General features: G+C 53.0%; 6 protein-coding genes and 1 non-coding gene across 7 annotated transcripts; 4 read left to right on the forward strand and 3 right to left on the reverse strand.

Annotated features, from left to right (window-relative positions):
- Nucleotides 1-731: 731 nt before the first annotated feature.
- On the forward strand, nucleotides 732-2,522 carry BDP55DRAFT_722531 (uncharacterized protein; the record flags this gene model as incomplete). Its single annotated transcript, XM_060578622.1, has 1 exon — nucleotides 732-2,522. One exon carries the CDS (start codon nucleotides 732-734, stop codon nucleotides 2,520-2,522), a length of 1,791 nt encoding a protein of 596 aa, XP_060437059.1.
- A 499-nt stretch (nucleotides 2,523-3,021) lies between these two features.
- BDP55DRAFT_641175 (adaptin N terminal region-domain-containing protein) lies at nucleotides 3,022-6,411 on the forward strand. Its single transcript, XM_060573380.1, has 5 exons — nucleotides 3,022-3,214; nucleotides 3,311-3,621; nucleotides 3,681-4,995; nucleotides 5,047-5,865; nucleotides 5,919-6,411. The coding sequence occupies exons 1-5, from the start codon at nucleotides 3,037-3,039 to the stop codon at nucleotides 6,149-6,151; spliced, it is 2,856 nt and encodes a 951-aa protein (XP_060437060.1). The 5' UTR covers nucleotides 3,022-3,036; the 3' UTR covers nucleotides 6,152-6,411.
- Nucleotides 6,412-7,444: 1,033 nt separating this feature from the next.
- On the forward strand, nucleotides 7,445-8,858 carry BDP55DRAFT_538851 (CDP-alcohol phosphatidyltransferase; the record flags this gene model as incomplete). Its single annotated transcript, XM_060567984.1, has 3 exons — nucleotides 7,445-7,752; nucleotides 7,845-7,987; nucleotides 8,056-8,858. 3 exons carry the CDS (start codon nucleotides 7,445-7,447, stop codon nucleotides 8,856-8,858), a joined length of 1,254 nt encoding a protein of 417 aa, XP_060437061.1.
- Nucleotides 8,859-11,295: 2,437 nt separating this feature from the next.
- Nucleotides 11,296-12,481, reverse strand: BDP55DRAFT_625544 (bZIP transcription factor; the record flags this gene model as incomplete). Its single annotated transcript, XM_060571488.1, has 3 exons — nucleotides 11,296-11,809; nucleotides 11,897-12,240; nucleotides 12,359-12,481. 3 exons carry the CDS (start codon nucleotides 12,479-12,481, stop codon nucleotides 11,296-11,298), a joined length of 981 nt encoding a protein of 326 aa, XP_060437062.1.
- Nucleotides 12,482-18,655: 6,174 nt separating this feature from the next.
- Nucleotides 18,656-19,186, forward strand: BDP55DRAFT_625545 (uncharacterized protein; the record flags this gene model as incomplete). The annotated part of the gene is made up of 1 exon (XM_060571489.1): nucleotides 18,656-19,186. The coding sequence occupies one exon, from the start codon at nucleotides 18,656-18,658 to the stop codon at nucleotides 19,184-19,186; it is 531 nt and encodes a 176-aa protein (XP_060437063.1).
- Nucleotides 19,187-23,862: 4,676 nt separating this feature from the next.
- On the reverse strand, nucleotides 23,863-23,949 carry BDP55DRAFT_t12. Its single transcript has one exon. It is a non-coding gene; the product is annotated as a tRNA-Gly (tRNA).
- A 401-nt stretch (nucleotides 23,950-24,350) lies between these two features.
- Nucleotides 24,351-26,169, reverse strand: BDP55DRAFT_16942 (uncharacterized protein). The gene has a single exon (XM_060565743.1). It carries the CDS (start codon nucleotides 26,041-26,043, stop codon nucleotides 24,511-24,513), a length of 1,533 nt encoding a protein of 510 aa, XP_060437064.1. The 5' UTR covers nucleotides 26,044-26,169; the 3' UTR covers nucleotides 24,351-24,510.
- Between the last annotated feature and the right edge of the window lie 652 nt (nucleotides 26,170-26,821).

Here is a 26,821-nt window from a genome sequence, read left to right on the forward strand (position 1 = left end):
CTTATACTCCACTCCCATCCTGCCTCGATTCCCCCCTTCATTATCTTTGTCTTATCTACACCATCTGCATACATCTTTTCCAAGGTGGAAGGAAGGACCGCCCTGGGTTGGTCCGCTGCCTCTACGAGGCTCTTGCCTTCCCACTTCACCTTCACCTCACCTGCAAGGCTGCCTGTACCTTCCACCCACCTCACGCCTCGTTCCTTCCCGGTCTGGAAACCACTCACGAACGCGCTTTCCATCAGACCTTCAGACTACGACCTTCCCTCCCGTCCCTTCAACGCACATCTGATTCCTGCCCTGCACGGAACCAACCCCCAGCCCCTCCCCTTGACACTCTCTCTCCACTCCCCTTCCTCTCGTCCTCCCGCCATCTATCTTCCAACCCATCCATTTCCACCCTTCAACTTGCAATTTTCGTCAACAGCCGCTTCGTGACAGCTTCACCTCCCGTCTCGACTTCCAGACGAGATGACCTGAAGCTTTTACATCCAGAGCAGTTGGCATCATCCTTTTCTTGATTCCTTCCTCAGTCTCATCATCAGTCATTCCTTCATCCGCCACAGCAACATCAGCAGCACAACAGTCCTTGGGATGCTCCCCGTCTGAGCAAGACCCCCCCAACTGGATCAAGAGAAAAGAAATTCGTCTTTGGCCAACGCTTATCCATATCAGGGTTTCCGATTTTTGTTGGATGCTTCCAAGTATTACGGATGCCTCTGAATCTCAACATGGATCATCTATCTTCTTCCTCGTCGGCGGCGGCGGGCACTACGACCTATACCCAGCAATCTGTCAGCACCTTCCAACAGGATGTTCCTAGGCAAACTTACACGACTGCCGGTACCATATACAACCCCAGCAACGCCCAGCAGCTCCAGCCTCCCGTTCGCCGCGGCCGCACCCTCAAGTGGTCTGCCCAGGGAGTCGCGGCTTCTGAGCTGTCTCTCTTTCCCAAGTCAGTTCTTGCTGGCTTGCCTCTCAAGTCACAGAATCTCGTCACTACACCCACCAGTCCTCGCCCACCCCAAATCCCCAAGTACTCGCCTCTTCAGCAGAACTACGACCGCGCCGTCAGCCCTCTCACCGACTACAGCCTCGAGTCTCCGAATGAATTGGACGTCGGAAGTATTTCGTCTTCCTCTATCATGCCATCTTACAGCATGGATAGCAACCAAGCCTCGCCTGTTGCTGCTGCCATGCCCACGTCTGTCCTGAACAAGCGTGTCGATGCCAACTCAAGCGACGATGGAGACGATGAGAGCTTTGGCGAGAATCCTCTCCGTGGCCTGACTGCCAAGTCTCTCCACAATCTGGCCTCGTACCCCAACCCGAACCAGAAGAGAGCTCAGAAGGCCCTTCTTCGTGCTCGGCCGGGTACCACGCCGGCTCCATCTGCTGGCAACATCAGCCGCACGGCCACTCCGCCCTACGGAACCCAGACCTTTGAGGGTTTCGATATGGGAAATGATGGCTCACACTCTCCTGTCCTGTTCCGTTCTGCCAAGACCGACCCGAACGACATCCTCAAGATGAGAGCCGATAGATCAGGCCACGACCCTGATAACTCTTGGCGCATCAACTGCACATCCCCGCCTCCGGGTCTCTTCCCAGCTGCCAACATCCAGAGAGATCTCCCGCAAGCAGCGTACAAGTCTACTCTTGCAACTGGCCCAGGTGCTCCTCGCCCCTTGACTGCAGGCCCTCCGGGCCACCGACAGTATCGGACATCAACGTTTGAGAACACGGTCAAGGCCCTCAACAACGGCCCCAAAGAGATGCCACTCGACGGACCCATATTCGGCCAAGCAACCTTGGACCTGCAAAAGCATAAGACGCACGAAACTATGAGGTTCTCAGGCACAGAGACACCCGTTCATCTTAAAAGCCGGCTTGATTCCCTTCTATGTGGCTCTACACCCGACACAGACGACTGCTACCAAGACGTCGTCGACCAAGCGAGCAGAATGTCTGATCAACAAATGGAAAAGGTTCTTGAGTATATCAAGCTTGGACAGAACATGAACGAAGCTACAAGCCGTGCTCAGGCTGCATCCGCCATGCCCGTTGTCTCTGGCGATGACTGGCCGGCCGACTACCCCAAGGCCGTTCGGCCTCCCTGGACGGAGGGTACGTGGACCATGACAGACGATGCGCTTCAGAAACACAACGAGAGAATCAACCAGCTATTTCATGCAGGCTCGGGTGCGCTTGGCAAATCGATGATGGCTGTTATCCAGGAAAAGGAATTCCGCGACTTCAAGCGCCAGGTTGGTGTCATTGGTGACCGACGACCCAAGGCCAAGGCTGAGAAGACTGAATACCCGCCCATCAAGGATGATCGGCTTGACAAGATGACGGACTCAGAGGCGACAGAGCCCTTCCTTGCCATGGCCTATTCTGCCCTGGTGAACCACCAGGAGGGAGTTCACGATCACCCTCAATTCCATCAGTGGGAAGACCCAGAGCCACACATGGTTGACACGTCTGCTCAGGGTCTTCGATCAGTTTTTAGACGGTGATGAGTAAATTTCGTGGAGGTTTTCGTCAGTCATCTTCTGCTTCGTTAGCACAGTAGGTTGGATGGGGACCTGGTTTGAGATCCTTTGTGTGGATTACCTGGGGAAAGATCTTGGGATTAGGGACGATATTCAACAGAGCAGCAACCCCCCAAAACATAGCTTAGAGGGGACACGAAGCAAGCTGTTCAGGGGGTGTTTGATTGAATTCTGGCGGTTACACAGGACAGCAATGGGGTGGGTTATCAGTCTTTCCCACTTTATTACTCTCAGATAGGCACTCAAAGTTAAGGTATCTTCACATTGCTCCCACTTTCCAGGATGGCGATTTTAATCTTATGGAACATTGGCATCAAGTGAATTCTGGAGATCATGACTTGGTCATTTCAATGGAGCATGTATAGTTCGACTGTTCGGAGAAGAGTTCCAAAGAGCTGGGTGCCCTTGAAGCCAGATAAGATAGACGCGACGTGGAAGTGAAGTGTGGCTCCATGTCACGTGCAGAGACCCCACACCCATGTTCGCAACGCTACCCACCGGCCATCAGGAGCAGCCAACTGTCCCATTCGAAGTCACCGACGCCGACCTCAAGCAGTCCGCCAAAAAACCGCTGCCCAACATGAGCTACGGCAAGAAAGACGAAGATGCGGATTTGGGCCTGGTGAAGGTGGACAGGACCCAGGTTTTCCAAGAAGGTGAGTTTTGACGGAATTGCACCCCGATTCTCTCCATCCCTCTGGAACCCCTTCGAGCACTGGCGGCGAACAAGCTGGCTAAAATGGAGTGAACAGCACGACTATTCAACAGCTCCCCTATCCAGCCGCGAAGATGTCGAATTCTCCTTACCAAGATCGCCCTTCTGCTCTACACGGGTGAGAAGTTCCCCACGAACGAAGCGACGACCCTCTTCTTCGGTATCTCGAAGCTGTTCCAGAATAAAGATGCCAGCTTGCGACAGATGGTCCACCTTGTCATCAAGGAGTTGGCTCACTCGGCCGAGGATATTATCATGGTCACCAGCACCATCATGAAGGATACAGGAGGCAGCACCGATGCCATCTTCCGACCCAATGCCATCAGGGCCCTGTGCCGCATTATCGATGTACGCCGAAGCTCTGAGCTATACAGAAAGGAGAGGGCAGTCTGCTAACTAGCTTCCAGGCGACCACAGTTCAGTCCATTGAGCGTGTGATGAAGACGGCAATCGTCGACAAGAACCCCTCTGTATCTTCCGCAGCCCTCATTTCCTCCTACCACCTCCTCCCGATCGCCAAGGATGTCGTCCGCCGCTGGCAGAGCGAGACGCAGGAAGCTGCGGCCTCCACCAAGTCCTCGAGCGGCTTCTCCCTAGGCTTCTCCTCCTCGAGCGGCCAATTGCCCGCCAACAACTCCACCATGCCCCAATACCACGCCATTGGTCTGCTATACTCGATGCGCATGCACGACCGCATGGCGCTCGTCAAGATGGTGCAGCAGTTCGGTGCCGCCGGTGCGGTCAAGAGCTCTGCGGCGATCGTCATGCTCGTCCGTCTGGCTGCCCAGCTCGCCGAGGAGGACCCGTCGCTCAGAAAGCCCATGATGCAGCTGCTGGATGGCTGGTTGCGCCACAAGAGCGAGATGGTCAACTTCGAGGCTGCCAAGGCCATCTGCGATATGCGAGATGTTACCGACGCCGAAGTCTCCCAAGCTGTTCACGTTCTCCAGCTCTTCCTAACCTCCCCTCGTGCCGTCACAAAGTTCGCTGCTCTCCGAATCCTCCACAACTTCGCCTCCTTCAAGCCCAACGCCGTCAACGTCTGCAACCCTGACATCGAGCTCCTGATCTCCAACAGCAACCGATCCATTGCCACCTTTGCCATCACCACCTTGCTCAAGACCGGTAACGAGGCTAGCGTTGATCGCTTGATGAAGCAGATCTCTGGCTTCATGTCTGAGATCACGGACGAGTTCAAGATCACCATCGTCGAGGCCATCCGCACGCTCTGCTTGAAGTTCCCCAGCAAGCAGGCGGGTATGCTTGCCTTCCTGAGTGGCATCCTCCGGGACGAGGGTGGTTACGAATTCAAGCGCGCCGTCGTCGAGAGCATGTTCGATTTGATCAAGTTTGTACCGGAATCCAAGGAGGATGCTCTTGCCCACCTTTGCGAGTTTATTGAGGACTGCGAGTTCACCAAGCTGGCGGTTAGAATCCTTCATCTGCTCGGTCTCGAGGGACCCAAGACCTCTCAGCCCACCAAGTACATCCGCTACATCTACAACAGAGTGGTTCTGGAGAACGCCATCGTGCGTGCCGCCGCTGTCACTGCTCTTGCCAAGTTTGGTGTCGGCCAGAAGGATCCCGAAGTCAAGCGTAGTGTTGAGGTTCTCCTTACAAGATGTCTGGATGACGTGGATGATGAAGTCAGAGATCGTGCAGCCCTTAACCTCAGACTCATGCACCAGGAGGATGAGATCTCGGAGAAGTTCGTTAAAAATGGTACGTATGATGTGGAAAGTTACGTAGCACTCCTTCCTAACAGCCTTACAGATAGCATGTTCTCTCTGCCGTACTTTGAGCACCAGCTCGTCATGTACGTCACCTCGGAGGATAAGTCCGCATTCGACAGCCCCTTCGACATCTCTCAGATCCCTGTCGTTACTCGCGAGCAGGCAGACGCAGAGGACCGGACAAAGAAGCTCACGGCAACTGCCCCGTCTCTCAAGCCTCCCAAGGTCGGTCCTACAAAGGCCGCTGCAGGTGGCGCGGAGGCTGCTGCATCGGCAACTGCGGCTTCTCAGCGTTACGCGCAGGAGCTGATGCAGATCCCCGAGATGAAGGAGTTTGGCAGCGTGCTCAAGTCATCGCCCGTTGTCGAGCTTACCGAGTCAGAGATGGAGTACGTCGTTACCGTCGTCAAGCACATTTTCAAGGAGCACATTGTCTTCCAGTACGAGGTTAAGAACACGCTGGATGCGACCGTTCTTGAAAACGTCTCCATCGTGGCGACGCCTTCCGAAGAGGAGGAGCTCGAGGAAGTCTTCATCATCCAGGCCGACAAGCTTCCCACGAATGAGCCGGGCAAGCTGTACGTGGCCTTCAAGAAGGTCAACGGTGAGGGCTCCATGCCCGTTAGCAGCATCTCCAACGTTCTCAAGTTCACGAGCAAGGAGATCGACCCAACGACAAACGAGCCAGAGGACACTGGCTACGACGACGAGTACGAGGTTGCCGAGTTCGACCTGTCAGGAAGCGACTATGTCATTCCGACATTCGCCAGCAACTTCAACCACATTTGGGAGCAGGTGGGCGCGGCCGGCGAGGAGGCCGAGGAGACTTTGCAGCTCAGCAGCATGAAGAGCATAGCAGGTGAGTACTTGTCGGGTGGATTTGTCATGAATAGAGCTAACCATGAAACACAGAGGCAACGGAAGAATTGGCAAAGGTCTTGTCGCTGCAACCCCTGGAGGGTACGGATGTGCCCGTCAACCAAACGACACATACCCTCAAGTTGCTCGGAAAGACTGTTGGCGGTGGCAGGGTGGTGGCCAATGTCCGGATGGCATACTCGTCCAAGTCTGGTGTGACGACCAAGATTACGGTCCGCAGCGAGGAAGAGGGCGTAGCGTCGCTTGTTGTTGCGTCAGTTGCTTAAGGAAGAGAGTTGTTCGGAGTTTTGTGGGATCGATACATGGTCGGATATTCCAAGCAAAGACGCACGTACGGCAGCACAAAGATACGAGGACTTTGATTATAGCCCGAGGTACTCAACCAAGCAGCAGCCGCCACCATAGCAGCTTTGGGGGGTGTCAAGCAGGAGTTGGAGCGCATCAGCGTGCGCGTAAAAGGACTGGCGGCTTGCGTATACTAGAATGAAGACATGAAAAAGCATCACGAAGTACTGATAGATTAATGTGTGAAGTGGGATGTATTTGTGTGTGAGACCGACCAAGACAAGGTCATTCATGCTGCGAGTCGGCCAAACCAAGGTACTGTGAATAGTTGTACTGTGTAGATGGGTAAGGTAGGTAGCTCGACGCCCAAACCCTGCCAGTATCCAGCTGCTTGTCAAATCGGAACGGTCAAGCCTCAAGGCGCATGTCAGTTGATCGACGCAGAGCGGAGCTGGTGTTGGCGCTGAACTTGGGCTTGACGATTAATACCTACTTTTGGGGGGGGGGGGCTTGACACGTGTGGCACGGGCCAGTAGGCTAATCCCGAAGAGGACTGGTTGAAATTCGAGAGCTCGGGGCCGGGACAGAATGACGTTCGGTGACGGAGTTCTCTGCGTGTGCGTTCAAGCTGAGCTGTCCAAGGAAGGATAGTAAAAAAAAAATAGCTTGGTCCTTTCGGCGCGACACGACGGCCACGCGACCTTTCCGCTGTTACCACATGTCAACTTCGTTCTCCGGCTTCTCAACCTCTGCTCAACGCAACTTGACTCTTGTCAATCTTTCTATTGAAGTTACCTCGTCGCTTGTCTCGGCATAATTCTGACCATCTTTGGCGAACGAAAGTCTTCTTTACAAGTCTAGCTCGCTCGTCTCCACATGCTCTTTTGAAGCTTTCCCCCCCCTTCCGCCCTGCCCACCGCACAAACCTTGTCCACCACCCCGCCGAAACCGAGTCCTCGACCAACCCCGGTTTGAAGCCATCGTCACCGCTTGAGGACTGGACCGACGTACGGATACCTCTTCGGACCCATTCACTGGTTCTACGGCGCTCTTGCTTGTCTTCCCCGGGACCCGCGTGGAGTCCGATCCGCCAGACAACAGCGAAAGAAAAAAAAGAGCTTTCCGACAACAAAAGGAACAACACGACAGCAAATAAAACCCCCCCGGCTCTCAGCACATCTTTTTTCAACTACACCACACGTAGGGGCCAGAAATACCATCACTCTGTCGCTCAAAAATCTCAAGATAGTTACCGAAAGCAACACCCGCCCAAGATGGTCTACGTGCGCCAGGAACGCCTACCGGCGCTCAAGGAGTACAAATACTCTGCCGTCGACCACTCGCTGACGTCAAAGTACATCCTGAAGCCCTTTTACACGAATGTCGTGATCAAGATGTTCCCCATGAGCATGGCGCCGAACCTCATCACGCTGACGGGCTTCACCTTTGTCATTGCAAACGTCCTGACGCTGCTCTGGTACAACCCGACCCTCGACCAGGACTGCCCCAGCTGGGTGTACTACTCGTGGGCCATCGGCCTGTTTTTGTACCAGACTTTTGATGCCGTGGACGGATCGCAGGCGTGAGTAGTTCTTTTCCTACAGTTCCCATCTTCGGGTTTAGGAATTCCTTGACAAGACAACGGAAAGCTAACGTGGAATATTTGCAAAATAGTCGACGAACCCACCAGTCCGGACCGCTCGGCGAGCTCTTTGACCACGGTGTTGACGCGCTCAACACATCCCTCGAGGTCCTCGTCTTCGCCGCGTCGCAAAACATGGGACAGGGCTGGATGACGGTTGCCGTCCTCTTCTCTTGTACGTATTTTCTGTCTAGGTCGAGCCCGTGAAGCCGAAAAGCAGAGACTAACACAAATTCCCCACAGCCCTCCTCACCTTCTACGTCCAGACCTGGGACGAGTACCACACAAAGACCCTGACCCTCGGCATCGTCAACGGCCCCGTCGAGGGCGTCCTCATCCTTGTCGGTGTCTACGCCCTGACCGGCTACATGGGCGGTGCCTCCTTCTGGCAGCAGTCCATGCTCCGCACCTTTGGTGTCTCTGAGAAGCTGGGCGTCCCCGCCGCTCTCTACGAGCTGTCCTTTACGCAGTGGTACATGGTCCAGGGCTCTTTCGTTCTCGTCCTCAACACGATCGAGTCGGCGCGCAACGTCATCCAGGCCCGTCGCGCACGCGGCGACCGCTCCCGCGGCGCGCTGCTGGGTCTCCTCCCCTTCTTCAGCATGTGGGTTCTCATCATCTCGTACCTGCTCCTCAACCCGGCCATCCTGCACGCCCATCTCGTGCCCTTTGTCATGTTCGCCGGCGTCGTCAACGCCTACTCGGTCGGCCAGATGATCACTGCCCACCTCGTCAAGCTCGACTTCCCCTACTGGAACGTCCTCGGCTTGCCGCTCGCCTTTGGTGTCGGCGATGCCTTGGGTCCCGTCCTGCAGAACAACTTTGGCTTCGGCTGGCCTAGCGCCCTCGGCGATGGCGTGTACCAGGTCGCCTTCATGTTCTCGATGCTCGGCATGGCTGTTGGTGTGTACGGCAGCTTCGTGGTGGATGTTATTGTCACCATCTGCGATTACCTTGACATTTGGTGCCTGACCATCAAGCACCCGTGGGTCGAGGGCAAGGAGAGCAACGGCAGCGCCCAGGTTGCCGGCAAAAAGTCACAGTAAAGGTGACCTACAGATTTGCAGTCTTTTGCCAGCCTCATTTGCGTATGGCATGGTTTGAGGCTCCGAATGACCAGACACAGACCAAATCAAGTTCTCCACCCGATATTTGGTCGCAGATTTGCAGCCGGCGGGAGAGTTGGAGGTTAAGATTGAAGAATGAAGATTTGACGGGACCAGAAAAGGCTGCAAGCCCCTTTGGTTACGCTCGGATCCATTTTCGACCTTTTTACAGAAAGAGAACAGCGTAAAAAAGAGACGTAAACCTTGGTGTCGCCGGTGTTGCGCAAAGTTTCTTTTCATTTTGCCCTCTCAATCTTTCTTTTTATTTTTTTCTTGGGCATCGGCACGAGATGCTTGACTCGGACGACCTCCCAACGAACAACAACTATAATGATAACTTTGACGGACCGGGGGAAGAGGGATGGACGGGTAGGGGGGGAGGGTAAACAATACACGGAACATGACAGACGATGATGACAGGCGGGAAAAGGACCCTGGGTGGCGGTTTTTCTCTCTTTGCCTTTGCGTTAGTTAGTCTTGGGACGGGACTGACTGACTGAACGGATGGACGGGGGGAGGTGCGGGAAAAGTAACGATTTGATGGGAAGTCTTTTGTTTTCTCAACCATGTTGTCTTCTGGGGGTTTTGTGCTTTCTCCTGTTTTCGAATGGCAGAGTACTTCATGCGGCGTGTCTTGTTATTTCTCTATGAGTTCCATTCCATTTCTGGGCATCCTCGAGGAGTTCGGGGTGTGTGTGGATGGGATAATTGCATTACATCAGTAAAGGCGGGAGAAGGCGAGGGAGAACCGTAATCTTCTCTCTCTCTCTCTCTCTCTCTCTCTCTCTCTCTCTCTCTCTTCATATGATTCTTCAAACGGTTCGGCTATTAGTTCCCGATATGGGGACTCGTTGTTTTTGTTTTTTTGCCACTTTTCTCTCATAAAGTCTCGGGGTCCAAAGTTTCTAGTAGTTGTGTCTTTTCCCGCCTCTACTCTAGTATCTGTGTTAAGCAAGCTTAGATAGACGGAGAGAGAGAGAAAGAGATAACCCTCCTAACCAGCTTCTCTTTCCATTTTCCCAATATTTACACCTCTTCTACATGGAGAAACATATCAGCTAAGTAACATAACAATTTCATCCCTTTGATTCGTAAGAGGTGCCCAGCACTCATGTAGTACCATGGTTCAGTGTCCAAGACAAAAAGCAATAAAAGTTGAACCTCGGCTTACGTTAGGTTCATGAATTATTTCCCGAGCCTCTCGGTTTCGGCGATTTTGCGAGTAATGTAAGAGACAAAAGGAATTGGAAAGTGAAAAAAAAAAGCCCCGATAAAGGGACCCCGGGGAAGGGGTAGGGCCTTACTTCTAGGTAGGTAATCATGGGTCGAAAAGGGGATCGGGGGAATTGAGTGATGAGGACGGTCATACCCAGCCAGGTAGACGGTCATTAAACGGTTAGGTATAGAGAGATCCATCCTCATTGGCGGCATCTCACACAGCGCAGGCGGAACCCCGCCTGTCGCCGCCTTCTTCGCCGCTCACCCCGAAATCCGAGGTGAGCCTAGGTCAGGTAGGCATCGATGCAAGATGGTCTCTGTCATAATCTACCTGCGAATAAGAATGTGCACGAACCGTGGCATCATCTTGGGCTAGTAGAAGCACGTGGGGTGGGAATGCCAAATATATCAAGAAAATGTCATATTTCTTTCTCAACGATATCTCGATGACGAAGTATACTCGCTTCCAAAGGAACCCCATCACATCATCCTGACAAGAGAGAATAATCTGAAGCCAGATCCTTCTTGTCCACCTCAGGCAAGCAGTTCAGTCGCCTTTTTTCCATCGCTTGGAAATCGCCTTGGGAAATCAGACCAGAGTAAACCCAACATAGCATGCAATTTGCTCCAAGAAAGAAAACCACGAAGATTCCGAGCATACCGACGAGGCAGCATGTGCTGCCTAAGATAGATCATGCGCGCTTCTTCTGGCGTTACCGATGATATCCAACATGCTCCAAAGCCCATAAGCCGTGCCGGCGACGACATCTTTGTTGCCTAGGTCGTGGTCGTCGTCATGCAGCGTCGTTTGTGATTCCCCGTGTAAAAAGACGCCATGTCGTCTAGTAGAAATGCTTCGCCACGTCATACACTTCATGCTGTCGGTACTGCCCGTCGAATAGCGTCACGAAGAATGGATGGCCATGATGCAAAAACAGTTCGAGCCCTGATATCGTACGTCGTTTTAGTAGGCGTTTCGTTCCCCCTTCCGTTTGTTCGACTCCGTTTAACCAAATGGAACCTAAACGCCGAACCTAGCCCCGATGCACAGGCGGGCCGCGGTGTTGTGTCCGTTGCACCTTGGTGCTGCACGTCGCTTACGAAGCGCACCCCTCGGGCCCCGCTGTTGGGATTCTCTGCCGCCTAGACAATAGAGACTCTAGAGCAATTCGTCACTCCCGCTCGCAACGCTGCCTTCGATGGCTTCGATGATGCAGCGCTCCGAAAATACGGGGCCCTGGCCGTCGCATCGTGCTTGATTCTTGAGTCTTTCGCTCACGTCGCCGACGTCCACCAGACCTCTCTTGAACAGCGGGTGACTGATAATGAAATCCCACGTAGCACCCGCCGCCAGCAAGCGTTCTCCGTCGGATGAAATGGCGACTCTATGACTCGGCGTCTTGTTGTTGTGCGGCGCTAGCAGGTCTGTGTAGAAGTCTTTCGGATTGTAGTGCATGGGACCTGTTGTCCGGGGTTCTGGTGATGCAGAGCTGTGGTGGCCATTCATCGACGAGGTTGCACGGAGAATCTCGTTTTCGGTGCTGATCTTTTGCATCTCACGGTTGAGCCGTTCGTTCTCCGTCGACTTTTGTTGAGCTTCCGCCTCTAGGTTCGCAAGCTTGGCCTCTAGGTCCTTGACATGCCTCTCTTTTCGTTCCCGGAATGCGCGTTGCCTGTGAGTCCCTTGTTAGTGACGACGAGCAGTGCGAAATACCGTGCCGCCTGACACGATGAACACGGAAGGCAGAGTAACAACGTACGCGGCGCGGTTTTGTGCTTTCCTCCTCGATTGCGCGGGCGTCATGTTTTCTTCATCGTCCGAATTCGATTGCCCCCGACGAGAATGATCGTCGAGGGGCTCCTGCTTGTGAACGAGGGCATCAGGCTGAGCCTTGATCTGCTGGACTGGGGGAGCGCTCATCCCATTGTGTTGCGTCCGTTGTTGTTGTACGGGCTGCTGCACAGGTAGGCCATGGTTCGGTGGTGTCGGAGGGCCAGGAGGGCCGGGGAATGATGTATGCTGGGGGTTGAACTGCTGGGCAGCAGCGTAGTTATCAAAGTTATTGAAATGCTGCTGGTCGTTGGGATATTCGGCGTAGACATCCTGATCGGTCATAATTGTGTAAGTGCATGTCGCAGTACGCTAAGCAGCAATCCACCAGTGACCTGTGGGTATTCGGGGCTCGAGTCGGGAAAGGAATGCCCGTTTGGATTCGACTTACCGGTGGAGATGTTGTGTTGAAGTCGTCTGAACCTGCCGAGTTTGAATGGGATGGCGTTAGGGGTGGGATGCCCATGAACTGGTACGGCTGTGCTTGCGCGAAATACTGGTGAGAGAAGTCCATGGTCGCGATCCTACTTTCAACGTGTGTTGGACGACTTTGTTGTTGAAGGTATAGAAAGAATTGGGAAAATAGTAGAAGAGAAGTGGGAAGCGGATAGGCGTGTCCTGATGAGGGTCCAGAGCCAGGTCCCAGTTCAGGTGTACTAGGTAGAGGGGGGGGGAGGGGGGTGAGGAGCAGGAGGAGGAGGGGGGCGGCGCAGATTGGAGAGGATCGAGGTCTCTCCTACTGTGTAGCCGTACTCCGTAAGGATAGGCAGGTTGAGGTGCCGGGAGACAAGCGCCAGTAGCGTCCACACCAGGCTAGCGCCCCGGGGCAACAAGGCGAGATGGCACTGTTTAGAGGATGGGACGAGTTGGGTGGACGGGGGTGGCACTGGTGGCTCGGGCGTAAGTAGGGTGATGGGAGCAATCTGCAATTGTTGTTTGCAAGAGGCAGAGGAGAGAAGATAGAGAGAGAAAGAATAAGATAGAATGAGGATGAAGATGAGAATGAGAGTGGGAGAAGGCGGGCGGAAGAGGATCGAAGGCGTAAGCAAGCCTAGTTACCAAAGGGTTCTCGTCCTATGGTTGTGTTGCTCGCCAAGACTCAGGTAAGAGAGTGTGGGTGGTGGTGTACAACGAGGAGGAAGAGTCTCTTATGGTTCGTATGTTCTCCAGAGTCCAGAAGACGTCGAGTAAGGTGCGAGAGAGCACAGGCCAGGATGGGCCAGGGCGAAAGACGTGGAGACTGGAGTTGGTTCCAGACGCTAAGGCTCAGCAGGTTAGAGCAGGACTCTTTGATGATGGACAACGCAGGAGGAGCCGAGAAGACCGGGGTTGGCGAAGATGCTGGTGCTCTCGAGTGTCCCCACGCACTTTTGGGCGTGCGGCGTGCGGCGTGCCGTGCCTGGAGCAGCGAGACTCCAAGAGGGCGTTGGTGGACGTGCGGGACGTCAAGGAATGCTGCAAGCTGCAGTGCGGGTTGCAGGGCCAGACAAGACCAGAGACAAGAACGGGACAGGGTCTGGCACGACAAACCGGTGGCGCAAGTTTCGAGGGCTTGTCTCAGTGCCGCTAGCGTGCAGTGGATGAGAGTCGGTTTTGGATCTTTTGCGTGTAGGTATGCCCGGTGTGGTGCAAATGCCAAACGGAAGATGGTGGTTGTGGACTTGCAGATCGAATAAGAAGGTTGGTAGGTACGGATATAGACAGGTACGGGACGATAGACGTCGGGTGTCTAGGGATGCCTCTTTTAAAGGGTTATTGGCACCAGAGGCATATGTGGTGACGATCAACAAGTGCGGTGACCTCAGGGACTTGAGATAGATAGGACGAGCAACGATGTCCGGATGAAAAGCAATGGCAGTCTGCGTTCGCGCGTCTTTGCCAAGTGAACTGGTCAGTCTTAGTTGTTAAGGTATCGCTTTCGAGACTGGATGGACCTTGTGTGGCCGGAGTGCTGGTGCTGGCTGAAAGTCCGCCGGGGCATGTGTTCAAAGTAAGGATAGATGGATACCTACACACAGCAATGTAGGCAGACTCAGACTCAGACTCAGGGCAATCTTTTTGCGTTTGATTTATCAGGCTTCTCTTCTGATGTCATGAAGATGGGAAACCCAGGTCGGGACGAGTCGAGGTGTAATATAACCAAACCTAAGGAGGTTGGTCCCAGTCTGGAGAGCAGCCAGCATAAGGTAGCTGTCCGGCGAGGTCAAACCGAATCGGAAGTGGGTGTACGAGGGAGAGGGCCATCCAATAGGTTGGACAAGCCGATGGTATTGAGCAACATCTCAGACTCTATTTGTCCATTCGTACAGAATCACCATCTGTAGGTACCTTCAGGCTTCTTTCTGGTGGCTGCACGTGGTCCGGGCAGTCAGTCTCCAGAAAGCTTGGGGGACTCCTTGACGTCGTTCGTGACTCGTCTGAGTTGAGAGACGAAGGGTCTGGCTCCAGCTCTCCCTCTCACCCCTCGACCAAGGAGAATTCTCAAGGGCACTGGCCAGGCTGGACGAGATGCTTCCACAGACGCGAGGGGGGCGGGGGGCGAGACTGCTCGGGGTATGTCAGGGTATTCCGCCAAAGGCTAACTTGGAGTGACAGCGGGGATAAGGTTGCTGTCGATGAAGCAAACAAAGCCCGAATCCAAGTTTGTTGGTTGGAGCAGAGTATTGACAGATGGCCGATCCCTGGACAGAGTTGGCACTTGTTGGTGGAACTGGCCTGATCAGTCGGTTCAAGTCCAAGACTAAGAGTAAGGGACGTTTTCCTGTCGAGTGTCGACAAACTGACGCAGTACTCAGTGTGGACTGTGTGAACCAGTCATTTGTTGTTTACCTACTCCGTACACTAGGCATGAATAGATGACACTTGGGACTAGATGGCGACGATGGGATCAGGTAGATGGAAATGAGACCGGGCCAAGCGGAATAATTTGTTGGGCAGAAATTGATGTGTTGATCCAGACCGATCTATCGATTCGATGCCTGTTCAAGGAAAAGTATTCGTAGAAATTGGGATCCGTATTAGCTGGTGTCTGTACGGAGGTGCGTCTCAATAGTCCTTGCAGTTGCTGCCAAGACCAACCCCTGCCATAGACAGGGGAGTCGACAAGGGGCTGGCTAGGGTGTGTACAAGCGGCAGAATTCGGCCACTTCCACCCACTGTAATTATCGTCAATTCAGCGGTAAAAAGTCGTCAATTGAGGTCAATTAGTGGTCGTTTGACGGTATAATCCAGCCCGACGACCCTCTTTGTATTCATTGCCGCCCTCTAGGGCAATTATCTGTTGGATGTGGTGAGGTACCCTTTCTATCCATTTCTGGATCTCCTCTTGCGGTAATGCTTTCCAGCACTCTTGCCAGCGACGTACTGCTTCGGCCCGTGACGAAGGCGCCCCCTTCCTGGTGGTCCATCTCTTCATCCACGGCCAGCAAGGTTCAATGGGATTGAGGTCGGGCGAATTACCCGGCCAGAGAAGCTTCGTAATCTCGAAAAGGCTATACGTATAGTGGGTGAAGTGATGGTCGTGAGCGGGTGCCTTATCCTCTTGTACGATTGGATTACCAGGTAATCCTTTGATATAAGGGAATAATTTGGGTAATAGGATCTCTTTGCGGTATCTGTACCAGTCAATTCCGCCCTTGCCGTTCCGTATTAACTTGCCCGACTTCGCATTCCAATTGAATTGGGGCTTACGGCCCGGTTGGTTCCGTAAGCCCATTCGCTCCATACCACTCTCGAGCTCCCACTGTTGACGTCGAACGGGCTCGAGCTCTGCGTTAAGCTCGGTAATCACTGCGTCGGCAGCCTTCCTCTCAGCAGCAGTCTCGGGAATCCAACAGTGGCACGGCCCTTTCGAATCGTATGAGAAAGACCCCCAAAACATGAATTCGGAATAACCCTTCCACCTCTCTCGTATGTACTGCCTAGAGTAGGCCTCGTCTGGGCGACGCCAGAGCTTATAGCTACCGCGGCGGTGGTTGAGGGCAACCGCGGTCTCGTCTGACCATATAACCCGCTTCCAATCGTCGAGGGTCCAGTATTGGTGGTCGAGGCACCACTTAAGTCGCTCTTGCCGCATCCTTTTCGTTAAGCCTGGCTTGCGGGTTGGTTTAGTCTTGTGGAAGCCATAGCGACGAAGGATTCGCCAAACAGTCATTACAGATACGTCAACGCCCTCGTCCCTTAATAGGTCCCCAGCAATATCAATACAGTTCTTTTCACGCCCATACCGGTCGCGGCAGACCTTGCGGATGACGGCATCGTTGACCTCTTTCGTCTATTTGGTTGGACGGCCACTTCGGGGGGCATCTTCGTAATAGGCGGGCTCAATCGAGAAGGTAGGAGCAGTTGGGTCGAATCCGTTCTTTTTTGCGCGGGCAAGAACGTCGTAAACAGTTCGAACTGGAATTTCTAGAGCCTGAGAGACCTGTTCAGCAGTCCACCCAACAAGTCGACTTCGTAGAGCAAGAATCACTGCCCTGACGCCTGGATCTAGCTTCTTCTTTGTCGGCATCTCAGGATCCATACTGAGGAAAAAAGAGCAGCGTAGTAAGTAGCGATTTGGCGGTTTTGATATTATCGTAGGATTAGTGGTAGTATCGTAATGGCGGTGTATGGGGTAAAATCGTTGCTATGGGCAGTGCTGGGGGGAAAGTAAGTAAAGTGGGTCAAGATCAATCCCTAGGCTCTTATTGGTTCAGATGGGCAGTAATTGTGGGTCTGGGGCTTGGCAGCGACTGCAAGGACTATTGAGACGCACCTCCGTAGCTGATCCGTGACTCCGTGACTCCGTGATGCCAGGGTGCCAACGAGACGCCGGGGATGTGAATGATGGAGGCGTCAAAGTCTAAAGTCTAAAGCTTCGTGATCCATAATCCGTAAAGTACCTTGCCGCACACCGCAGGAGAGATTGAGAGGAGTGGTGGCCGGGAGCAAATACGTCCCGTGCTTGCCTCATCAACACACAGCAATTGAGCATCTCCTGGTTCCTCCTCCCTTTGGATTAGGTTGTTCGAGCTTCAAGCGAGATACCTACACCAAGCAAAGAAACATGAAGCAGCAGGCACATGGGAAGCGTATCCTCGAGTGTTCAACCCTACTGTGTAGTAGGTACTTACCTACCAGTAGTCTTCTTCCCTATGTACTCCGTACCTATGTAAGGTGCGAAGAATGTAGTCTGAGGCGCCCCTTGGGTTTCGCAGCGGGCCATGCCGTCTGGCGCTCCTCCTCCTCCTCCTCCTCCTCTTCCTCCTGCCACCTGGGCCTGGCAGGTCTGAGATAGGCAGCAGCTGACAGGGCCAACAAGGTCCAGATCCAAGACAGGGCGAGTTAAGGTACATTCCGGCTTGGCTGGCTCCGTACCGAGCCCTGAAGTAGATGGGACCTTTCCACTCCTGCCCAAGTGCGTGGGGACGGATGCTCTCTCCGAGACAGCCTCAACTCCCTCGCTCATTCAACACAGTACCGAGTGCCTACACCCCTCTATCCGTATGCGTGTACGCTTACAACTTACGACACTTCTTCCATTGTTGTGCTTTCTTCTCTTCGCAACACCTTGATTGATTTCCCCCTTCCCTGTCTCCATCCGTTGCGAGCTCCTTCATCTACCTGTTGCTCACGTACCCCCTTCTCGAGACGTTGGTGCACTGGCAACCGGCACCGGCACCAGCCTTGCAGCTCAGCACTGCACTGCACTGCATCGCATCGCATCGATCTTCCAGACAAACACTTCGTCCGGGGGGTGCCACGGGGGACCACGGGGGGCTTCAGGTCCACGGCGTTCGTTTCCCGTTTCTGCATGACCTCCGGCAAGGGTATCCTCCCTCCTCACCGGTCATGTATGCAGCTCTGCCTCTGCCCACCGAGAAACGTTAAATCCAATGGCCCTATGGCTGCGCCGCCTGCGCGAGCAAATGCAACCTGACCGAACCTACCGCACCTTACAGACTCACAGACTCAGGTCACACAGCTATTTCCCAGCAACTATGGGCTCCCTACGACGACAGCGTTGCGCCTTGGGGTACCTCCCCGTCCTTTTCCCCTCACCAACTTACACCTGTAACCTGCCGTCTTATGCCTCAACTCATCATGTTGACGTTGCCTGTCGAGCAACATCCGAAATGAACTGCCCTACTGCATCTTCCAGGCTAATCAGAGTTTACCCAGGCCTCGGTGACCATCATCTTCGTCATCTCTTCTTGCGATGGATTTGCTGCTACCCACTATCTCCAACCTCGTCACAGGCCTCTCCCGCAATCCAGCTCAGACGTGCCAGGCTGATTGTTCTTGGCCATCTACTATCACTATGCCATTTCTTTCGGCGACCTAATCTATTTTCTCAGAAACTTAGATAGGTCCGTACGGACACACCAGGGCACCGAGACGGATCCCCGGCGGACAGCAACTCCACTCCGCATCCAGAGACTCCGCAGTGTGCCAGCGCAAGCAAATCTCCAACATCCCTGGGGGCATCAACCGCGTCTCGAGCTTCCCGTTGCATGGAAGTGTTGCCTTCACAGGAACCCGTACCCAGCCGTCTTAGCCGTCCGCCGGCCACCCTCCCTCCGTTTTACCGCAACACGCACATACGATGACCCCCTCTCCTCTCAGTCTCGCCTCGTCTGTGTCTTGGCCTCGTTTTCGTGAACCCAAGTCTGGACTCTATCTGGACACTTGAAGTAGGTAGTCAACTATGCCGTCAAACCTCCTGACTCAAGACCGCTGTGTCATCTCTTTCTGGAAGGCAGGCTGTGGCTCCACGGCCAGATCAGCCGAAGAAATGAGCAACGCCCATCGGAAACATTGGACGATTCACCGCTCCTGCTATTCAAACTTCACCATGGGCATCTACCAAACCCCATTGCTGGAAATGATCTACAAGAGTCTATGGCGGCTGAGGCCTCAACCCCGGCCCAGTGATCCCTTCCACCACCGTATCTGCTCCTCGCACATCCTGGATTCGTTGCATACTGCGAGGCCAACAGATATTCAGCGATACACTCACTTCATCGGTGCTTCTTGTAGCCCAGCTCAGGCATTCCAAGCAAATGCCCAGAAGAAGCACTGCTGGGTGCCTGCAGCTATGGCGGACGAGGCTCGATTTGTACGAATGGCGGAGGCCACTGTTCGAAACCAGAATATGCCACAGCTTTCTCGCCGTTCTCCCACTTATTCTGTCTCGATTGGCACCCTCACCCACGCACACTCATACACAGAAAAGTGATATTTGGAGTAGCAGCATCACTTCTAACGACATGGTGGAAGCACAAATGCCCTTGCTAGTCGTCAAACTCCTGCACCACCAAAAAAAAATTACCAATTCCCTAGTCAGATCTTCTCCAAGAGCAGAACGTCTTGTCTCATTCGTCTCGTCCGAGGGTCTGTTGCGCATAGCTCAGACGCTGGATCCAGGACTGAACCTAGCAAAGCTTACATTGTACATGTCCCGATCCAGCTCCCCTGTCTCGAACGACTCCTTCAGCAATGCAACCAAAGATTTCACCGCTACTGGCTGGCTTGGATTCGTGTGGTCGATGCTTTTCCCATGATAATTATCCCAGCATCACAGACCGTTCCAAGGACATCTACAAAGAGAATCCAGCGTGACAGCGGGGGTGCAAACACCCGTGTTGTCGCCAATGAATCCAAGCGGCTCGCGTAAGGCTGAAGTCACTGGACACACGCACAATGCCAATGCATATTCATGCGATGTCCACAGCCCAGACGTGAGCAACGTCGATTGATTTGGCCGCGGTAGTGCCGAAGGCGGCTGCTCAGCAAAACTCTGTTGGTAACCAGAAAATCTGACACAGGCTCGTCGGTGTTGGACAACCCATTGAAACGGCGACCTCCAAACTCTAATCATCATTGTAGACCGGGCTGTATCTCCGACTACACAGTATCAATGGCACAAAGCCACCCCTCGATTCACTGATTGACCGGGTCTCGGCTCGTTGCACGCGGGGTGGGCACGGTACACTGGACGGCAGGTCGAATGCCGTCTCGAGGGATGAACCTGCCAGAACTTTCTATCGTAATCGAACGATCAGCCAGGCTCGCAGGCTCATCCTGTGGCTTCGCATCTGAGCACTGTTCTCAGTCAGCCATGGTAGCATCATCAACGTCGTATGCCTCCCGACGGACAACCGATCAGAGATCAAACTATGCGGCTCAGAAGGCGAGCGGCTATGCGGGAGAAAAAAAAAATACATCGAAGGTCCTCGGATGTTCGTCTCCCAACCCTCTCACCATGATCGACAGCTCGAAACAACGACGAAGAGAGGCCATGAGCTCAGTGGCAAAAGGATCGCGCCTAATCCCGAACGTATCGATTCGTCCTTCAGGAAACCCCCCGCGTCGCTTTAAGCTTATACACTTCTCACATAAAAATAGAGATCGCTGACAAAGGCTTACGACTGCCTGTCTGTGGATGTTGTCGATCTTGTGATCCCAAAGCACCTTTGGGAATGTTTCTCATCTGCAGTGCCGTCAATGGGCATACGGAACCTTGGAGCTTGAAAATTCCCTGTCGGGCCAGCAATGCCGTCCAAAGGCACTGAAGACCGCTACGGATATTCCTGTCGCTTTGGATTCCAACGACAATCATCGAGCCTCACAAGAAGAATACTGACCCGACCACACTTGGATCGCATGAGTTTATCTCTCAAGCAAGCGTAAGTGCTGCAAGTTGCCGGGAAAACACGCTCCAGGGTGGCCGCATCAGGCGCAGTCAGCCACAGAATCACACCCCGTTGGAACCTCTAGCTCAGCCCCAGCTTCGGTCCAACAACATTCCTCCGCCGTCGTGGGATTTAGAAGACTACCGCACATCACTGATTGGCCCTGGGAATACCCAAGGGCTGGCTGCCGCCGACATGGCGCCCGCATAGCCAGTGACAGCCCTACCGTAGGGCTTATCGTGGGATTCAAGGGTGCAGCTCAGGCCTCGCATATTCCATCGGGTGTAAGTGCTGGAACGGGGAAGCCGGCCGTAGCCGCTTCAGCCGCTTCCCTCATGGAGCGTCTATCGCATGTTGATTTACTCAGAGCTCACAGATAGGCTAAACAACCAAAGTATGCCGCTCCTTGTGTCCGCTCCGCCCTCCCCGTAAAGAGCAGGCTACAGCGGGCGGTAGGGTGATGCGAAAGGGAAAAAGACAGAGAGAAGGTTCTGTAATCGCAGCCGCTATACCTTGATCGAGGTATCAGCCCTAATGCCGTGGGGTTAGGGTGCTGGGAATTTTTCCGAAGGCTGAAGCACGTCCTTCCTCGACATGTGTTCAGGGCTTGCTTTCATTGGATGAAAAATGAGAAAGACTTTCCAATGTTCAACGACTTTGCGAACCCGGAGGACGCACAGCTGAGAATCCTGGCTGACAGGAGAGGGAATGTGGGCAGAGAAACACAACGGCTGACGGCTTGGCGCAGCTTACCATTTCTAGCCCAGCCCATCCAACCCGCTCCCGAGTGCTCATCCGGGATTGTGGGGGCGGGAACGCGAACCCGCTTCCGACCTTCCGGACGGTGTGGGGGGGAACAAGCCCGTTGCTGGACGCACTTCCGAAGTTTGACGACATTTCGGTGGCGGCGAGAGCGTTCTCCACGTTTCCCTTTCAGTAAGACGGCCTGCTGTCCTACGGCGGCGGGACAAGGAGACTTCGCTTGGCTGCGTGGTTTCCGTTGCGGCGTTCAGCTTTGTCTTGCATGGGTGACTCTGGTCCGCGTGACTGTGTATCGGCATACGGATTGGTAGGCTCATGAAGACAAATGCACTGGATTTGGTTAGCAATGCAGAGACGAAGACTTGGTGCACAAAAAGCGTTGTTTTCTCCCCATTCTGCTTTTCTAGCATCCTGTGTTCCTGTTCCTCCGGCTTAGTTCGAATGTCATGTCAATATCTTGTTCAGTCTCTGATCGAAACGGTGGGTATGTAACAAAAAGGCCAGAAGTAGTTGCCTTCTTCAAGCAACCTCCAAGCAACCTTAAGGGATTACTTTAGTCTTGGCAAATGGGTCCGGCATAACTAGTCATGCTGAATACTTATCTCGGTATCCCACATTGCCGAGTCGAGTAGGTACGGATACGGACACTGGATGCGCTATAATTTCCTTTACGGTCCGGATGAGCTGGGATATGCCTCGGTGGGCTACTTTCCTTCCTAAAAAGCCAAGGAGTCAATAATTTGACCCGAGTCAACTGCTGGATCTCCTTGGCAATAATTCCGAGGGCGGACTTCTCTGCATGATCGTGGCTCGGAACCTTCTGTAGCTAGCAGACACTTTAGCGTCAGCCGAGAGGGGGGGATGAGGCTGTAGACTGGGGGAGGATGTGTGATTTTTTGACCCAGGATACAAAATGATGTTTTCGTGTAAAATGCTTCAAGTTGGGTTGGCGATATCATAAAGGCCAGGCCGAACATGTTGGTGGATTGTCTAGCCCAGGTTTTGCTCTTCGAAGCAGTGATGAAATCAGCTTCATGAGGGTACATCAGGCAGGGTCTTGGGGCAGCTATTATGACCTTGATTCGTCGTACACGGTTGCTTCTAGTAAGAAGCTTTGGTCACACTTCCTGAATAGAAGCAGACATTCGGATTTTCTTTTTAGTTTTTTTTTTGCAAGTGTTGGTTTTAGGCATGCGGAGCTTGCGATTTGGGGTGGACTCTTTTACAAGGGTTCAGATGTAATAGCAGTGGCAGTTGCGGGCGTCAGTGTTCTCTCTTTCCAGAGTCTGGTTGGAGCTATTCCATGACTGGCCTGCGGAATCGGGCTGGCGTAGGCAATAGAGACGGGTCCGGCATCGTTGAACGGCACGAGCCTACGTACTTGTCAAATCAGAGAGACAGGGAGCAGGACTGGTACATTTGGGAGTGGCCAGGGTGGCTTAAGCATGCTATCTCTTGAACCTTTCGCCACGAGTTTAGGGACCGCGATTATGGTTCCTGTCAGCCTTGACTGAGGGGTTAGCTGAATGTCACGGCCCCAGCCACGGCGACGTTTCTACAGCTCTTTGGCTTTACGGAGCCCTGGCCCTGGTGTCTTTGGTCGTCGAGGCTCTCGACGACAATCTGGGAGCCCATCGTCCGAGTTCTCGTCTCTGAGCATAGGCGATAAAGATGACTGGTCACACTCATAGCAGCGCGCCATATCGCTACGTGCGAATGGTATTGGATCCGGGCCGGAGAGCTCTAGATCGTTTCTCGGTGCTGCTCATATCGATGGGTATGGGCCTTTCACGTCTAACAGAAGCTCTTTGGAGAGGGAATAACTCAGTACACCCATTGATGTGCTTCCCCCCAAGTACCTAATACACTGGCTACAGCAACAAGAGACGAAAAGATACCGCAGCTTCAAAGTTGCCTTCTGGTTGATGAGTTGAACCTGTGTCAAGTCAGAGTCGAAGTCGCAAAAGCGTAGTTGCGGCTCTGTCTAAGCCCAGCACAGCTGCAACAGCAGCTAGTCTGGAGCTAATATAGCTTAATTAGCTTCTATGTAGCTGGCAGAGCTGTCCAGGAATAAAAGGGGACGGCTCTTCAATCCATGTTCAATATTTTCCAGTCTGTTGTCCAGCAGAACTGTATACATGCTACCTTGATGGAGCACTGATCTTGTTAGGGTACTGTCAAGACAGGTTAGTTAGTGGTGAAGCACAAAGGGGTAAACCATGGATGAGTGATGAGTCTACCAGAATGGTGGGCGACACGGGAGATGCGTGGACCTTGGAGAGCAATACGATGCCACACGTTGTCACGTACATCTAGAAAGTCCTTTGAGAGCACTCTTGATGTATTTCCAGACTGCATGGAAGACAAAAGGTTACCGTAGGTGTTTACTTGTCTCTTTAGACTCAACTCAAAATACGAAAACAAACCGTCCAGAGACAAAAGAGAAATGTGGTCTGTATGCATCCGCCGATAATCGAAATCGGGTCCCTTGCTATTCAGTCTGAAGAATGGAAGGCAAGGATGATAACCACTACACTACAGATGCTTATGTTCAAGTTGGCAAAAAATAGCCAATATGTACCCACGATGTGCGGGCTCGCTTGCGCTAGTAAGGGCCAACGACGATCCACATGCGGGATTTAGTCAGCCGTCAGATTCGAGAGCCATTGTTCACACCCTTGCTCTTGAGACATGTTGCGATCAAGGATTTGGCGATCTGGCGGCAGGAAATACAAGTACATGTGGTATCTCATGATACCAGAGTCTGGTGAGTTCATCCGGCATGTTCGTGCCTCTTCTCATCGTACCTTGGTGGAGGACGACGGGTGGGCCACTGTAGGAGCACGATATTGAAAGAGGAGTTGTTTGCTTCTTGTTTTTCAAGATGCCATGTAAGCTAGTGCCTGGCCATATCTTTGCATATCATTAATGAGTCACACACGATTGATAGTGTCCAATATTTGGCGATCATCACGAATGATGCGCCAAACCTGACGGACCTGCGCCAAACATCTCCAGGCCTAGGACAATCTGTCCCGTCGAAACTCACTACGAAAAGACCGCCCAGCTATCTTCCCCTAAATGCTACTAGAGAGCCGTGCGAACTTCATACGGTAGACGTAGTAGATGGCGGCAAGACAGTGAGAAGAAAGAGCTCTCTCAGAACAGGAGAGCTTGTTGTAGATGCACTCGAGGTTGATGATGATATTGAGGAAGATGAGGTGCTGGTTGTGCCCGATTGTGTCTGCGATCCTACTGAGCTAAATGGAAAGGTTGTTGCAGTTTCACTCGGGGTGCTGATGGAACTGGTGGCTTGGCTATTCGTTGAGGAACTAGTTGTCGAGATTTGACTTATTGACGAGGAGGTGGAGCTCGGAGATGATGATCGGGTTGGTGAAGTAGAAGTCGAAGTTGAGAGACTTCCTGATGCGTTGGTGGAAACAGGACTAGGTGTTGTAAGACTGGTAGAAGAATTGCTGGTGCTTGATGAACCTGGGATGGTGTTTGAGGTCACTGGCGTTGTGACTGAGGTACTTGATGACGAACTTAATGTCGCAGTGTTAGAAGCTGAATTGCTGCTAAGCGAACCTGTAGGCGAGGTGCTCAAGGATGTAGTGCTGGAGGAAGAGGGGGAGGAAGATGAAGTGGTCCCAGTCGGTGAGGATGAGGGTGTGGATGATGTTGATAGTGACGAGGATACCGTTGTCGAAGGTGATGTAAGCGGAGTGCCTGATGTTGGCGAGGAGGACGTAGAGGAAAGGGACGTCGAGGATGTTGTCGAGGATGTTGTCGAGGATGTTGTCGAGGATGTTGTCGAGGATGTTGTCGAGGAAGTTGTCGAGGATGTTGTCGAGGAAGAAGAGGGTGAGGATGATGATGAGGATGACGTTGAAGAAGAGGTGGAGGATGATGACGACAATGACGAAGATGAGGTAGACGTAGTAGTGGACGTGGAAGAGTCGAATGAGCTTGATGTCGTCGAGGTGGATGAGGACGAAGGGGAGGTTGTGGACGATGAGGATGAGGTGGACACCGATGAAGTAGACGAGGACGAGGTCGAGTCTGTTGAGGATGAGGTGGATGAAGATGAGGTAGACGAGGTGGGTGAGGTCGTAGACGAGGTGGATATGGTCGTAGACGAGGTGGTGTCGGTTGAGGAAGATGTGGACGATGAAGATGAGGTTGAGGACGTGGTAGAGGTGGTCGACGAGGAAGGAGACGTCAAGCCGACGGGCACCGCTCTCGTGCCATAAACAGAATACAAAAGTTGATTTCCCGTATTTCCACCACAGTTTGCATTCGGAGAACCCGAGGGAGGAGCCTCGTCGCAGATATAGTTGCAGTTGCTATCAACAACGCCAACCGTGTCAACGAATCTGACGTCGAGCCCGTTTATGGAGCAGTAGCAATATGTATCGCGAAGGAGAGCGAACTCCCTTGTACTAGCTAGGCATAAATTTTGGCAAACATTTGGCCCATTGCCGGTCCCGTTTCGCGCTACAATAATCGCCGCGGTATTATATAGCATACCGCATCCCCGGTACGCCATGGGCGGAACATTGTATGCAGTTCCCTGACAGAGCACGCCGTTGGAGGCATAGCTGAGGGCGAAGAAGACCGTTAGCCGAAAAGAGGGCATCGTTAATGGACAGTTCCGTCTGCAGGATGGCTCAAAAAAGATAATGGGAGCACTTGCAGCATAGCAAGCGATGGGAGCTTGGAATTTACATATATCCAAACAAAAGAAGCAAAGATTATGATTCTGATTGCAATGGAATCGTGTGGACAGTGTTGTTAATTATTTGAGTGAACCAAGAGTTTCACTCTGTTGAAACCATGAGGCTTATTCACTAGCTTACCATCATCACCAGTGCCCAGCTTGGTCAGAGGGAGAAGGGGCAGGTATGGCACGCAAATTCAGATGTGAGATGACAATGAGGCGGCGTGGCTGTCTCTGCCTTTCAGCCCAAATACCATGGATCCAGTTTAGATACGTTCTCGCATAGAGGTGTGATTGGGTCTAGAGCGGCTCATCAATTACTCAGGAATTTAAGCCCGTTGTTGAGAGTTCAACTGTCAGACATCCTTATGCTAACTGGAGATCTTGGCGTCAACATTCCTGACATTCGGACCTTACATTCTTGTGCCGCCTGTGAAACGATGGCAAATCCAAGCCTCTTGCTTCGTGTAATTGCTCTATCGTTTGAAGGATCGAGGCTAGGTCGATTTGAGAATCGAGCAGTGTATGTAGCGCTGAGATGAGATTCTTTGGCCGAGTAATCAAAAATGCTTGATCTGGAGTTCAAAATTGGGTTGCACGCCTTGGCTCCAACGTAATGAGACACAGTGACCACATGCTTACTTACAACTGGCCAATATCTGGGACTAATACTACGATTGGGTCGCCCTAGGATACC

The sequence above is a fragment of the Colletotrichum godetiae genome (assembly GCF_030913485.1).
Source record: "Colletotrichum godetiae strain CBS 193.32 chromosome Unknown BDP55scaffold_1, whole genome shotgun sequence".
NCBI classification, from domain to species: domain Eukaryota; kingdom Fungi; phylum Ascomycota; class Sordariomycetes; order Glomerellales; family Glomerellaceae; genus Colletotrichum; species Colletotrichum godetiae.